This window comes from Leopardus geoffroyi, chromosome A3, assembly GCF_018350155.1.
Source record: "Leopardus geoffroyi isolate Oge1 chromosome A3, O.geoffroyi_Oge1_pat1.0, whole genome shotgun sequence".
Classification (NCBI taxonomy): domain Eukaryota; kingdom Metazoa; phylum Chordata; class Mammalia; order Carnivora; family Felidae; genus Leopardus; species Leopardus geoffroyi.
In genome coordinates, this window is record NC_059336.1 from 10,024,136 (window position 1) to 10,039,267 (window position 15,132).

The 15,132-nt window shown below is 48.6% G+C and overlaps 1 protein-coding gene across 4 annotated transcripts in view; it reads left to right on the top strand.

The window, feature by feature from the left end:
* ZFP64 (ZFP64 zinc finger protein) overlaps positions 1–11,527 on the top strand; it is a 93,013-nt gene extending 81,486 nt beyond the window's left edge. For all 4 annotated transcript variants that reach the window (XM_045444208.1, XM_045444206.1, XM_045444205.1 and 1 more), the window contains 2 exons: positions 6,643–6,894; positions 9,635–11,527. In XM_045444208.1, the coding sequence (XP_045300164.1) occupies positions 6,643–6,894; positions 9,635–10,344 (962 nt within the window). In that variant the 3' untranslated portion in view covers positions 10,345–11,527. The remainder of the gene's footprint in view (positions 1–6,642; positions 6,895–9,634) is intronic.
* Positions 11,528–15,132: the final 3,605 nt, after the last annotated feature.

Consider the following 15,132-nt stretch of genomic DNA (forward strand, 5'->3'; position numbering starts at 1 on the left):
GACTTTCCCCCCCTCCACCCCAAGTTTGTGTTTTATCTACAGTTACTGCATTAGAAATTAAAACCACAGGCACCTGGCAGGCTCAGTCAGATAAGCCTCCAACTCTTTGGCTCAGGTCATGATCTCCTAGTTCGTGGATCTGAGCCCCACGTCAAGCTCTGTGTTAATGGTGCGGAGCCTGCTTCGGGTTCTCTCCCTCTCTCTGCCCCTCCCCTGCTCACGCACGTGCGTGTACACACTCTTGGAGATAAACTTAAAAAAAAAAAAAAAAAAAAAAACTTTAAAATATCTGCTTAAAAGTAACAGCCGGGGTGCCTGACTCAGGGCATGCCACTCTTGATCTTGGGGCTGTAAATTCAAGCCCCGCTTTGGGTGGAAGGATTACTTAAAATCTTAAGAACGTCTCTCAAAACTTGAATAAAAACTCCCCCAAAAATGTGACCAGGGGCATTATCTGTACCTTTGCAAATCTCCTTGTTGAAGTCAGCTGGATTCTCACGCCTGTAGTCAGTCCGTCACCGTGTGTTTTGAGGTGTCGGAAGAAAATCTGGCCTCTCCCATGTGGTTGAGATGGGAATATTGATCGCCATTTCAGATAACGTTCTTTATTCTACCCAACCCGACAAAGGGCGGTTTCTTAAAGATTAGTTGCTGTGTAGAATCTGTAGCCATATCCATAACCTTTTCACACCGTTAAACTAAAAATCCATTGTTGTAATTACTTTGGCTCTTAACCCCTGCTTGAATTTTTAGATGTCCTGCATTAGTCTCTTGAAAATACCGGTTGACCCACTCACGTGATTCTTCCAAATATTGACCCATTTCATGATCCTGTAGGGAAAAAAATCCCTTCATATTCTCGGCCTCCTGGGGAAAAAAAAAAAAAGTCTAAGAACCAGGAAGCTGTGCCCTCAGGGGAGGGTCTCCATTCTGACGTCTCAACTTTGCGCTCAGAGCTGGGATGTTACCCTTGCCCCGTTGGTAATTTTCCTTGCAATGACAGGTTCACTTAGTTCGTTCTGAAGATTTGCCAGATGCCAGACCTGGGGCAGGAAAAAAACCCGTAGTTGGTCTGCTCTTTGAAGTCCAAGGGGTGTGGACTTGGACTAGCTTGCATCCCAGCCACGTGACGGTGCTTGTTCTCCAGACAACCGGGGTACTGGGGTTCACGGCGGAGTGCCTTCTGCATACTTCGTATTTCGCTACAAGGTGTTAAAAAAAAAAAAAAAAAAGCTTCAGGGGGAGTGGCTTAATCAGCAATTTGCTGCTGGGAAAAGCTACTCCTAAGTGAAAGGAGCTCTGTGCTCCCTGGGAGGGCATGGGGTGAAGGGCATCCGTACCGCTGGCAGAGCTGATGGTCGGTACTCGGGCACCTGCAGTTCTGCTCAGCGACTCCTGGGGCAGGTGTAAAGGTCAACAATGAAAACAAAGTCCCCCCTTAGTCAAAGGTATTTCCATACTACTACGGGCTCTACCAGAAGAGACTCTGGGACCCCCGGGCACTCACGGACTGCACTTTGAGAACCGTAGAGGGCGGAGTTGGAGAGGCAAAGGCAGGAGGGTGGGGGTGCCGCAGGCACAGGAGTGGCTCGGAACGGGGGGCCTGTGTACCCAGAATGTGGGCTTGCTGCGGACTTCTATTTGGGAAGAGTAAATTAGCAAGCTGGCTGTGATCACATTGGAGACTTCTTGGAAAACCAGACCTTGATCGTGGATCTTATGACCTTTATCCTAAAGCTACATCTTCTCGAGGCTCCGGGGTGGCTCAGTCGGTTGAGATTAGGACTTTGGCTGGGGTCATGATCTCGAAGTTCATGGGTTTGAGCCCCACACCAGGCTCTTCACTGTCCGCAAAGAGCCTGCTTTGGATCCTCTGTCTGCCCCTCCCCACTCATCCATCCTCCTTCTCTCTCAAAAATAAACATTAAAAAGAAGTCCTGTTTTGTCTGTACAGCCCAAATGCCAGTTTATCCTGGATGAAAAAGTGTTTGTTTTATTAGAGCGTGCAAGGGGAGGAGGGGGGAGAGAAAATCCCAAGCGGGCTCCGTGCTGTCAGCACAGAGCCCGACGTGGGGTCAGACCCTCGAACTGCGAGATTGTGGCCGAAATCCAGAGTCCAGAATTGAACGCTTGGCCAGCTAAGTCACGCACGTGACCCTCTCCTGGGTGAAAATATTTAATCGAAGTGAAGATGGCCCTGTCCTGCAGCACGTCGTAACAGGAGTTGGGCTTAACAAGGTTTCTGTTCTGAGGTTTTACTTCCTCACTTGGTGGTGGCAGGTTAATCGGTCATGAAAGGAGTGGAGGCATTTTTTTTCCCTCTGCCAGTAGACTGTTAACTGAACGTGTGCACACTTTTCCTGGGAGCCTTGATAGAACATGCCAGCAATGCTCTCTGCTTAGGACTTGCAGCAGATGGAGGGGGGAGTGTCAATTAGGCTATGAGGACAATGTCCTCTCAGTGGCAACTAAGACTGCTCGGCCCCTTCCGGTGTCCCCCAGAGTCCATCATTGCTTCTCGCCTTGTCGTCTTCTGTCCAGGACCCGGCCGATGCAGCAGCCTCTGTCCGGAACCTGCCAGATAAAGTCGGTCTTGACCTTTTCTTTTTTTTTTTTTTTTTTTTTTCCCTTTCCTGCCGTGGACCCTTGCCAGAATGTTTTTAAGTGCAATAAAATGACGTTAAGCTATATTTTAGTACAACTGGTCAGTGTTCAGGGGGAGACACAGAATCCGAAGCAGGCTCCAGGCTCTGAGCTGTCAGCAGAGAGCCCGATGCAGGGCTCGAACTGTGAGATCATGACCTGAGCCTAAGTCGGAAGCTTAACCAACTGAGCTACCCGGGTGCCCAGTGTGGTCTTCTACTAGACTAACCCTTTCTATTCCAAACCATAGTAAAGACCAGAAGTGAAAGCATCACCTGGGATCTGTTAAAAAGGCCGAATCTTGGGGCTAACCCAGACGTGATGCAAACTACGTTTTTACTCTTTAAGTTCGATGCAAGAACTAGGAGATGGTGGTCAAAGGGTGCAAACCTCCAGTTCCAAGACGTACGCGTCCTGGGGATCTGATGTACGGTGTGGGGACTGTTCAGTTAACATTACGTTCTTGAAAGTTGCTGAGCGTAGATCTTAAGTGTTGTCACCACAAAAAAATAATTCTCTGAGGTCAAGGAGGTGCTAACTAAACTTCTAGTGGTGATCCTTTCTCGATATATTCTTGTATTAAGTCATCACGCTGGATGCCTTAAGGTCCTGTTCGTTAGATCTCCAAGCCGGACAAAACCGCCTAGTGATGCAGCCTTCCTCACCCCCGCATTAGTATGTGCAGGAACCCAGAAGGAACCCTGTTTAATGTCGGGTCAGCTACTAGATCCTGTCTTAATTGGGAAGTAGTGATGAGCATAAATGAGGCTTCAAGAGACCCGCAGGTATGAACATGGTTCCTGTCTATTGACCGGGGTCTCAGGTCAATTATTAGTATGACTATATTATTAGTATAGCGTGTTGACTGCACAGTGGGTAGGAATGCTAAATTCCAGTTAGAGGTAGTAGAAGTAAAAATTGCTTCCCGTATAAGGTCTTGGGCCCCCTAAACCTTGCCCGCAAGCCCTGAATTAAGAACCCCTGATCTGGAATGTTACTGGTCATCCCGGGCAAGAGAAACGTGTGACCAACCACACCCTGGCTTTTAAAAAGCCTTTGCCTGGGGGTGCCTGGCTGGCTCCGAAGAGCTGGTGACTCTCGATCTTGGGGCCGTGAGTTCAAGCCTCTCATTGGGTGTAGAGATTACTTAAAACTTGAAAAAAAGGATTTGCCTGACAGCAACGCCTAAGCTTGAATTCTATTTCTTTGGGCGGCACAAGACCCATACCTAAGCCTATGGTCAGTCACGGGGCCAGGAAGGCAAAATTCTCCTGGGCAGGGGCGCATGATGAATACTGGAGCAGTGAATCGTTCACTTCGGGGTACATCTCTGACCTAGCGATTTTAATGGTCGTTGATCTGTTTTCTCCTGGTTCAGACGTTGTAATTTGACCTATTCCTAAACCATTATCCTTGTCATTAAATCTCTTAATTTGATTGGGGTAAAGTTCTACGTAAGTCACGATGGGCTCGACGTCCTGCCCCCTTCCTCTTTCCCAGAGTCTGGTGGAATTGTTGTCAATCAGGTAGGTGGTCTTGTCTCCCACCCCCACCCTGGGGACACTGGCCAATAATCAGAGGACCTTTTTGACTCTTAACACTGGGAGTGGAGGTGCTCCTGGCATCTAGTGGGAGGTGGTCCGGGATGCTGCTGAACATCCCACAGTGCACAGGAGAGCCTGCAGGAAAGAACTACTTGACCAAAAAGGTGATATTGAGATTGAAGACTCTATGGTATTGACATCTTCTCCTTGAGCAGATCTCCCTTCTTAACCGTTATATGCGTATACGGATTAGCTGCTGCGTATCCTAATTTCTTCTAGCTTATTAAATTGCCTACGGTTCACCTTTAGCCTTTTGTTAACCATGAACTCAAGTCTATAAACATTCCTCTGAAAACAGGGATAGGCTCTAGGTTTTGATCCATGGAGCTCTCTCTCCCTGTCCATCTCTAGGGAGCTTGTAATCTGATTTTGATTCTTGAACAAAAAGAGTTTTAAAATATGCTCTTGGGGCCCCTGGGCAACCCAGCTGAGCGTCTGGCTCTCGATTTCGGCTCAGGTCATGATCTCACGGTGGCGTGGGTTTGGGCCCCGCATTGGGCTCTGTGCTGGCAGCTCGGAGCCTGCTTGGGATTCTCTCTTGCCCTCTCTCTCTGCCCTTCCCCCACTCAAACTGCCTCTCAAATAAACTTTAAAGTAAAAAATATATGCTCTGACTTTTGGAAAACCTTTTGTGAAACCATATTCATTTCAGAAGTTTGAGTCCCATCTGCTTGGTTTTATCTTTTCAGTATGAATTTCTCCGTGGCTTTCGCCATGATTTCTGTTTTGCCTAACAGTCGATACTCTTCTAGCACTTTTCCTACAATGTTTTTCTGTCCTAGAATATGTGTTTCCTAGAATAGGTTTCTACTTGTCATTTTTATTTACCTTAAGAGCATTAAACTGACCCCTTAAACACGTTAAAACTTTTAACAGGGAAACTTAATCCATTTATCTTTACTGATACGTAGTTTGACTTTTACTTGTGTTCTTTTGCCTCTCTTTTATGGTTCTCTTGTGGTTTGGAAGCAATAGTTTGCATTTTATTACATCCCACATCTTCCTTTTTGTTTCCTGATGTACACAGTTCAAGCGTGATGCCCTGAGTCATCAACTGGCTTTATTTTCTCTTCCCACTCCATGCTAGTTCAAGTGTAGGACTCCATTTAAATAATTTCTGTAGAACTTTTGCAGACACTGCTCTCTTCTTGCTGCCATCCAGGGTTGTTGGAGGAATGATAAGCTGATCTGAGCATTTCTTTCTAATTTTTTTTTTCAACGTTTATTTATTTTTGGGACAGAGAGAGACAGAGCATGAACGGGGGAGGGGCAGAGAGAGAGGGAGACACAGAATCGGAAACAGGCTCCAGGCTCTGAGCCATCAGCCCCGAGCCCGACGCGGGGCTCGAACTCACGGACCGCGAGATCGTGACCTGGCCGAAGCCGGACGCTTAACCGACTGCGCCACCCAGGCGCCCCTGAGCATTTCTTTCTAAAAGCTGGAAGATCTCCTCCTCACGCCTCTACATAAGCCATCTGAAGACCCGTGGCTGTCTTTCGTGTAGAGAAGTAACTGTTTTCTCTGTTCTGTCCTAGACCGTCTAGAACTGGCTTTCATGTCTTGTACTTTCCCCGTTGTCCTTTTGGGCAGCCTTCTGGGAGATTCTTTCGCTCCATCATCTAAGTCCTCTTGAGACCACCTTTCTGCTAGACAACTTGGAGTCTTGAGAGTCCTAGGAGAATAGGAAGTGTTACGAAAATGAAAATGGTTTGCTTTTAGAACCTCAGGTTCTTGGACATGCCTTTTGTGGTTCTGGCTTTCCCCCTAAGCATTTTGTTTGTTGGGTAGATTTTTTTTTTTTTTTTTTTTTTCTTAACCTGCATATGATCAGTCTGGAGTGGTTGTAGGGGAGGGCTGGAGCACTCCTTGGAGGAAATGTTCTGGCAATAGGGTTCTGTTCTCCAGCATCTCTCTGGCTCCTTGAGGCCTTTGCACTGTTGCTGTGGTTGTCAGCACCCTCACTTTCTAATAGCCTGGGGGTAGACACCGTTGCTGCTGTGGTTTGGTAGAAGTAAGGGAGGGAGTCATCCCGATCATTCTGTGTGGTTCGTCAGCTGCTGAGCCAGAAAGCTGTTCTAAGATCCCTACACCTGCACTTGAATACTTCTAATAATCCCTCGCTTTTTCCCAGACCGGGTTTGCCCTATGATGGTCTCCTTCAGTCTGACTTTAGCTCATCTGTTTCTTCAGATTCCTTAAAATTTGTGAGCCATCAACGAAGAGCCCACCTTCTCGTGTCCCTGTGCGCTGAACTATGGTATCTTCCTATCTGGGCATTTGGACCGAAGAAAGAGGCAGACCCCTATGCCCCGGCTACCATCTTGGTCAGATCTCTTTGCCACCCTCTTCATAGAGAAACCCTTAACCCCTTGAATCTTCCTTATGTGTTTGAAGGAGACAAACCACACAAGTGTGAGTTCTGTGACAAGTGCTTCAGCCGGAAGGACAACCTGACCATGCACATGCGTTGCCACACCAGCGTGAAGCCCCACAAGTGTCACCTGTGTGACTACGCCGCCGTGGACAGCAGCAGCCTCAAGAAGCACCTGCGGATACACTCGGACGAGCGGCCGTACAAATGCCAGCTCTGCCCCTACGCCAGCCGCAACTCCAGCCAGCTCACCGTGCACCTGCGGTCCCACACAGGTAGGTCCCTGGCCTTGGAAACCTGTGCCTTACTTGTTACCTAGCCTCTTAACCTTCATCTCCTCAAAACACAAGCATCTGAGGTGATTTGATGGTCCAAGCAAAAGAATTGGAATTTTCGGTGGTTTTTCACCAAGAAGACAACTTCCAGTAACACATGGAAGTCGGACAGCTGGGTTCTCTAACTTCATAGACCACAGCTGGGGAGGAATACCCAAGACAGCAGTTAAGCAAAGGCTGTGTCTCCAGAGTCCGATGTGTAAAGTAGGCATTTCCGTCATTGTACAGAAACCGATTCCATGCCTTAATTCAGAAATGTGACAAAGTTAGTTGACGGGAACTGCGAATCCCAAGTTTCTAGTTTCTGGAAATCAGACTTTGCCACGAGCTTGCTCTTCCCCTGGTGAGACCCCTTTTGAATAACAATAGAACCAGCCAGCTCACGGTGGCTCAGGAAAAATGGGGGTTGGGAAGCTCAAGAGGCTGAGAAAATTAGACTTTTCAGTGAATTCGTAGAAGATGGTGAGCAGGCTGAAAATGCTGACATCTGAAACTAAGTAAATAAGTAAATTCCAGCAGACAAATGGGAGGCAGACATAGAGTTGGGAGCCCATCCTTCCAGCCAATGTCTTACTGCCCTGAGAGCTCTGAACTTGAAACTGGCCTGTAGACCTGCCAAGGCCACGTAGCTCAGAGGAGAAGCTAAAGCCGATTTGGCAATATGGCCCCAACTGCCCAGTGGCAGATAAAACCCATGACACCTATGTCTAATCCTAAATCAGTCTACTCTTTTCCTAAATCTAAATGTCAATTGTGGATTATGAGTCACGGCAGGAAACGAGTGATCTAAAATGCACCAAAGCGAACCAATCCTGGAGTTAACCAAGTACTTGGGTAATCGTTTCCATCCTAATTGGTATCTTCCCACTAGCAGAAATGTTGCATCCAAGACGAGTTCTATGAGAAGGCAGTGAGAACAAAGTATGAATTAAAACGAGAGCTGCTGTCTACAAAGGTAAAGAAATTTCCCAGAGATTAGATGAAAAAAATCTGATTTGTATAACTGAGAATAAGAAGCTGGAAGTTCGGAGTCACTAACTAGGCCTAGGAAAAAAAGAAAACAGAAGTGAGAAAATCAAATGAGAAAGAATTTTCCAATTCTAGAGAGCTGTGAGAATGGACAGGGTTCACAAGATTCCAAGCACAGAGGGGGTGGATGGGGAGTGTCAAACCTAGGAAAACTTCTCAGTGGTGTTGGCTTCTAAGGGGATAGTGGAATAGTGTCCTCAAAGCTGGGAAATGGTTTTGAAGGAAGAATTCTATACCCAGCTAAACTTCCTGAAGTATGCAAGTAGAAAGTAGGCACAGTCTGCAAGAAGTCAAGACTTCCAGCCAGCCTGCTGGCGGAAGTTACTGGAAGATAGGCTGTTCTCCAGGGAGAAGACCTAATTTGGCATGAGATACTTGATGTGTATTTGAATATAGTTAAGTTTGCAGTAAAGAAATCTCCAGATAATTCCTCTGTCGAAGGTTTAAGAGAAAATTCAATAAATCAGAAGTTAACCCGCAAGAAATTTCCCGTACACTGTTACATAATTAAAAGACTGGATGACTCTGAGATTACGGCAAGATTCTTTTTTTCCTCAGTGCGTAGTCCAGTCAAGAATTAAGCTAAACTGTGAACCAAAATAAGCATGAAAGAAAAGCGAATCAGTTTGACCTTGATACTATCCCACGGCCCAGGTGTGACAGTAACCCTCTAAGGAGGTGGACAGAATTCTGGTCCAGTATTTGCCTCTGGTGAATATGACCTATACCCAGTCACAAATTGTAATTTGATTCTAACACTGAAAACAACTAGCTAAAGCCTGGGAATTCACTGGTCAGAATGCGAATGTTCTGGAACTTAAATGTGAAAATAAAGCTATCCTGACGAGTAGGAAGACATAGTGTGGTGATGAAGAGGAAGGACTCCTCAAGAAACCTCTCAAGCTGATAGACTAGAAGTCGGGAAGTTACTACCCAATGTAGGAGGTAACACCAGAAGAGTAAAACACCTACCCAATAATGGAGAGTAGGGGGAAGGATGGGTGTGTAGGATAAGTGAGATCCTCATCTTTGCTTAGGTTCAGCTGATGATGATTAAAGTAGGAACCTCCCAAAGCACTAAAAACCCTTAGCAGTGCCTCCAGAGTACAGAAGGAGGCTATGGATTTTCAGGACTTGTTGCTGAGCAACATATTCCCTCATTAATTTTATAAGTAAAATTCAGTCTAATCGTAAACTTTGGCTTATATTACTAAAGTTTCCTATCGATTGATATAATACAGCTCAAATGCTAGAGTAAGCGATTAGGTCCTAGTTGGATTTGGAACAACTGTAACCTAAATTGTACCCCTTCCGTGTCCAACTTTGAGGCGTGAGAGTCAGATTCGAAAGTAAAGTGACCTCATGAAGAGCACGAACTTGGATATCATGGTGCCTGAGTTTAAATCCCTGCTGTTTGACCTCCCTAAGCCTCCATTACCCCATCTATGAAATGGGGGTTATGGTACCTACTCCTAAGATTGTCGTGAGGAAAAGAGGAGGTCACGGACGTGGTAAGTGGTGCTGTTAGGGAGTCACTGGTAGGTAGAGTTCAAAGACCCAAGTGTCTCTGCGGCTACAGGTATTCTGACGTATGTTTGGGGGGAGCTCTTTCGCCTGCCCGCTCTAATGGAAACACACCTTCCGTTGTTAGGGGACACCCCCTTCCAGTGCTGGCTCTGTAGCGCCAAGTTCAAAATCAGCTCGGACTTGAAAAGGCACATGATCGTGCACTCGGGGGAGAAGCCTTTCAAGTGCGAGTTCTGTGACGTCCGCTGCACCATGAAAGCCAACCTCAAGTCGCACATCCGCATCAAGCACACGTTCAAGTGCCTGCACTGCTCCTTCCAGGGCCGGGACCGGGCCGACCTCCTGGAGCACAGCCGGCTGCACCAGGCCGACCACCCCGAGAAGTGTCCCGAGTGCAGCTACTCGTGCTCCAGCGCGGCCGCCCTGCGCGTGCACAGCAGGGTGCATTGCAAAGACCGCCCGTTCAAGTGTGACTTCTGCAGCTTTGACACGAAGCGGCCCAGCAGCCTGGCCAAGCACATTGACAAGGTGCACAGGGACGAGACCAAAACGGAGAACCGGGCCCCGCAGGGCAAGGAGGGGCCCCGAGGGAGCAGCTCCCAGCACGTGGCCAAGATAGTGACCCAGAGGGCCTTCCGCTGTGAGACCTGCGGCGCCTCCTTCGTCAGGGATGACTCTCTGAGATGCCATAAGAAGCAGCACAACGACCAGAGTGAGAACAAGAACTCGGACTTGGTCACCTTCCCGCCCGAAAGCAGTGCCTCGGGGCAGCTCGGCCCCCTGGTCTCCACGGGGCAGCTTGAGACGCCCCTGGAGCCCAGCCAGTGCCTCTAGTTCAGCCAAAGAGGGTGGTCAGCTGTCTGGATTCCAGGCAAATGCCCTCCGAGTTGAGGCCGTCAAGCCAGACTTGAGCTGCCAGCTCCGGGGACAGCTGCCCCAACTTTCCAGGCCCTCGAGGCAGTGGCCGCAGTCGCTGGCATGAGAACCAACGCCAAAGCACCAGTGTGGAGACTGCCCTCCACGTTGCCGTCTAACCTCCGAGCGTCGTCTAAGCAAGCGGACCCAGGCGTCCTGAGGTGGTGGGGGGGGGGGGGGTGGCGTCCATCACGCACGGCTCTATCCAGTAGGGATGGTTTCGTGATGGTTTCTGATCCTAAAACGAATCCATCTCTGATGGGATTATTAAACTACTTAGACGACATGGAAAACCAAACTGATGCAAACAGTGGGGAAGGTTAAGAGGACAGCGGGGTATGTGGGGGGCCTGGGGCGGCTGGAAAAGTTCTGTTTCTTAACCTGGGTGGCGGTGATGAGTGTTCGCCTTATGCGCTCGTGTGGTCCCTTTTAGCGTTGTCTTCTAATAAACAGGCAGACTCCTCTGTGGGATGACGTAAGAGGGACGGTCCATTTTTGTCTTTACGCCCTTGCAGTAGAGTGGTTATGGCATGGGGTGCCCCTGCCCCAGCCCCAGCCCGTTGGGTAACGCATTCTGAATGCACACGGGCTTTCTCCAGGTCTCTGCTTCAGGGAAGTGCAATGCAGTTGGATCTGTAGGTGGCACCAAAGATCAAGCTAACACTCCCTGCGCCTGCCATACGCATTGCGAAACTCCGCTTCCGTGCTTCGTGAAGAAAAGACTAGGGGCCCAGTGGGGCCCCAGCTTGGTTCTGGGACACGTGACGCATGAGATGGCCGGAGCTTAGAGTCTCCTCCCAGTAAGCACTTGGTATTTGCTGCGCCAACAAGTGGAAACCCCACCCTCTTGTAGATGGACATTTTGCTTGGTTGAAACTTCGGAGGGCTCTGGAAGGCCAGTGGATATGTAATTGATCCAAAGCTGTTTTGTTCTTTGACACCTTTCCTCACATCCGGTCTTTGTGCCCTCATCAAGTTAGACGTCTGTGCTTTTAAAACCAATTAAGTCGATCCATTGTTTTTGGTAAACTAGGAAAAAAGGACGTGAAAATTTTTATAGATTGTTTACAGGGGAATAAATGGTTTACTTACGAAATAGCAAGAGGTATGTAGCTTACTTTGTTATGCATTCTGTTGTTTGAACGTATCTGATTGAGGTGTGGCATCGGGTGAATGATAAAACCCTGTCGGACCTCTTTGTTGCCAGAAGAAAAGATGAAAATGATGGAAACTCGTGATAGAATTAATCCTTGCTTTGCGTCTGTGGTTTTCCACTATTCAAGGGAGTGTTTGGTTACCGAATGCCAGTGCATTGTACTGATGCTGTTGTCACATTTCTGCTGTTTGTCACGAGTCTTATCTGTGTTTCTGTTCTAGTAGCAGGGGGCTGTTGACTTTTCAAGTGGGAACCCATAGATCGAAATCATAAACGTTCCTCGAACTTTTGGTATCACAGCTCTTCAGATAAACAGGAACAGCCTTTTTGAGAAGGCCTATTTTCCCCCCATTTTGTATGGACTTTCAGAGGTCCAAGATCCACCCTGGGTATCATCCAGCAATTTGGATTCCCTATAGGGCAGAGGTCAGCAAAGACTTCCGGACCAGACGGTAAATATTGGAGGCATCATGGGGCCATCAGGTCTCCCTTGTGACGAAACTCTGGTTTTAGCACAAAAGCAGCCATAGACTCTAAGAAAAAGAATGAACTTGTCTGTGTTCCAATAAGACTTCATGACGCAGGGGCGCCTGGCTGGCCCAGTTGGAAGAGCATGTGACTCTTAGTCTCAAGGGTCGGGGGTTTGAGCCCTATGGGGGGTGTAGAGATTACTTAAAACTTTAAAAAAGAAACTTGATAATTCAGGAGGTGGGAGAGTAAACTGGCTATCCCTTCCAGGATGAGACTTCAAGCGGACAGTCAATGCCAAGACTACCGGAAACCTCCGTGACGGTGCAGACCGGTAAAGCCAAGTTTCTGTGCCTCGGTTTGCAAAGTCCCTATTGGTCTGAAGGGGGAAATTGAGCGTGTTGGCAGTTTGACTTCACCTGGACTAGGAGTTGGTGAGCTTTCTCAGTCAGGTGCCAGATAGTAAATATTTGGGGCTCTGCCAGCCTTTGTCTCTGATGAAACTATCGCACTGTGTTCCCTTATGCTGTTGTAGCACAACAACTCCACTCTGCCATTGTAACTGCAGGAGCCAGAGGCGATAGGTGAGCAAATGGGCGTGGCCATGTGCCGATAAAACTTTCTTTACAAAAAGGGCCATGATTTGGAGGGCCAGAGTTTGCTGACCCCTGGGCTGGACTACTGAGTGCAAGCAACGGGGTAAGTGATTACGGGTTGAAAACGTGGAGAAGAGCTACTGAGGTGGCTAAATGTCCTGGGGTCCCTTCGAGGAAGGGGCCGTTTCACTCAACAGAGGAGTTCAAGGTGGTAGGCACTGGGGAAAACTGGATCGTCCTGATTCTTCTTCAGATGGGCTATAAAATCTCCAGGGAGGAGTCCAGAAATCAAGATGATGACCTCATGTTCTTGTCTGCTTATGATTTCTTGCTGCCTTCTAAACCCTATAGACCATGGATTTTTTTTGTCCCTGCATTTAGCTCCTTTCTTAAAAGGATGGACCTCCATTCCTCTTGCCGTGGCCAGACCTTGTGCTAAAACTTTACCTGCATTCCCTGATCTCTCCCGGTGCCATCCAGAGCTGGGACTGGAGTCAGGGAGCGGGAGGCACTTGCCCAGAGCCCCAAAAGCTACATGACCGACAAATATTTTGATCGGTGAGCTACGGCGCTGAGGTCAGCCACTTTGTTTTTGTGAAGTGGCATTAGAAGTTGGCCTGGGACTTAGGGCAAGCCAGCGGGAGCAGACTTGGATCCTATCTTTAAAATTGCATTAAAATACTGACCTTGATCAGTGAGATGGTTGGTACCACTTTGCATTGGCACCTGAGGGGACCATCTCACCCACCTCACCCTGGTTCCTGCCTCTTGTCCAAATGCAAAAACCGAAACACAAAGGTGAAGGAACTTCCTGGAACAGACTTGGGTTTCAGCCGCTGGCAGGGTAGCTCCAGAATCCGAGTTTTTAACAAGAGTGCGAAGCTGGGTCTCGGAGAAAAATCTTGTTAAGCTACTAAGTTGACCTGAGCCGGGGTGATGACCACCATCCCCAGGAAACCTTTTGATGTAAGCGAATGGGGTTGAGGAGGAAGGATGCGAGGGAGGCCAGCCTCTGGCAGTGCCATGTGGCTGACCTCCAGCCAGAGACTCAGATTCTCAGTTTGCTCCTGTGCATGTGCCGCTTCAGGCGTTTGGCGTAATGATAAAGATCAACCGGCTTAGAACAAAACCGAGGTTGGCTTACCTGTTTGTCCTTTTCTTGTTCAGGGGGGAGGCAGATGGGGGAATGACCAAGAACTAGCACTGTAGCTTCTGACATTGGGGATCGTGGCTTCTGTCTTCTCACCCAGGCTGGATCTTCAACCTGTAGTCCAAGATGGCGGCCCTTAAGCTCCCACCAGGTGGGAAAGGCCCATCCCCCGTCCCCTTCACACTACCGAGAAGTTATAGGTAAACTTCTGCTCGCCTCCTCCAGTTACGTAGCTGGTCACACGGTAGCAAAGGGTGCCGAGAGGTGGTGGCTCTGGAAGAGCCTGTGCCAAGTTAAAACCTGGAAAGAGACCCCAGATCGTGAGTGTTCTCTGACCAGTAATGCAGTCACGCGGCCTCCTAAACGTTGCAGGTGGCTTTGCTAGGAAACCCCTGGTCTGGATCCTGAACCCTCGGTGTTCTCCACACAAACACTTCGATCTTATCAGGGTTTATTGGCCTTCATCCAAGGTTTTCTGTCACCCTAGTCCAGTGGGTCTCCACCGTGGCTACAGTCACCTGGGAAGCTTTAGGTTTTCGCAGTCTATCTGGGGGCAGGGGGATTGGTATCTCTGGGAGTTCTGCAGGTGATTCCAAGGTGCAGTGGGACAGCTGCTCCAATTCGAGGACCTGCCACATAGGCTTTCACGGAGGGGCCAACGCTCGACTGTTCTTGCCGTGTTGAAATTCTTAATTTTTTTTTAACATTTATTTTTGAGAGAGAGCTGGAGGGGGAGGGGGGAGGGAGACCCGGAACCCAAACCAGGCTCCAGGCTCTGAGCTGTGAGCACAGAGGCCGACGCAGGGCTCGAACTCGTGAACCGTGGGATCGCGACCTGGGCTGAAGTCGGACGCTTAACCGACGGAGCCACCCAGGCGCCCCTTTTGAATGATGTAGGCTTCGATTACTGCGTTAAATAAGCTCTAGCAGCAGACCTAGTAAATGCTCTCCCTTTGCAGTAGTGATGGTATTTCAAGATCACTAGAGCCGTGATGTTACAATGCCTGATTTCCTTCGACTTTATGTCCAGAATTGACGGGCTCGGTTGGAGCCTAGCGCAGGAAGCTCCTCTTTCCTGTCCGAATCCCGGACCTCCTGGATTCCATCCGTGGTCCCTTGATCCTATATGAAGACCACTAGTGCTGATGCCATTTCTGGGCTCTGGTGTCCATGGTGAACTTGCACGTCTGTCATAACTTGACCTGGTAGCACCAGCATTTGAAAACTGGTCCCCCCTCCCCGTACCCCTGCTCAAAACACCTTGCGTTAGGAGGCTTCAACAAATGGGCTTCTTGTACCGTCTTTTTCTGATAGGCTGTTCTTTAAGATGACTCAGT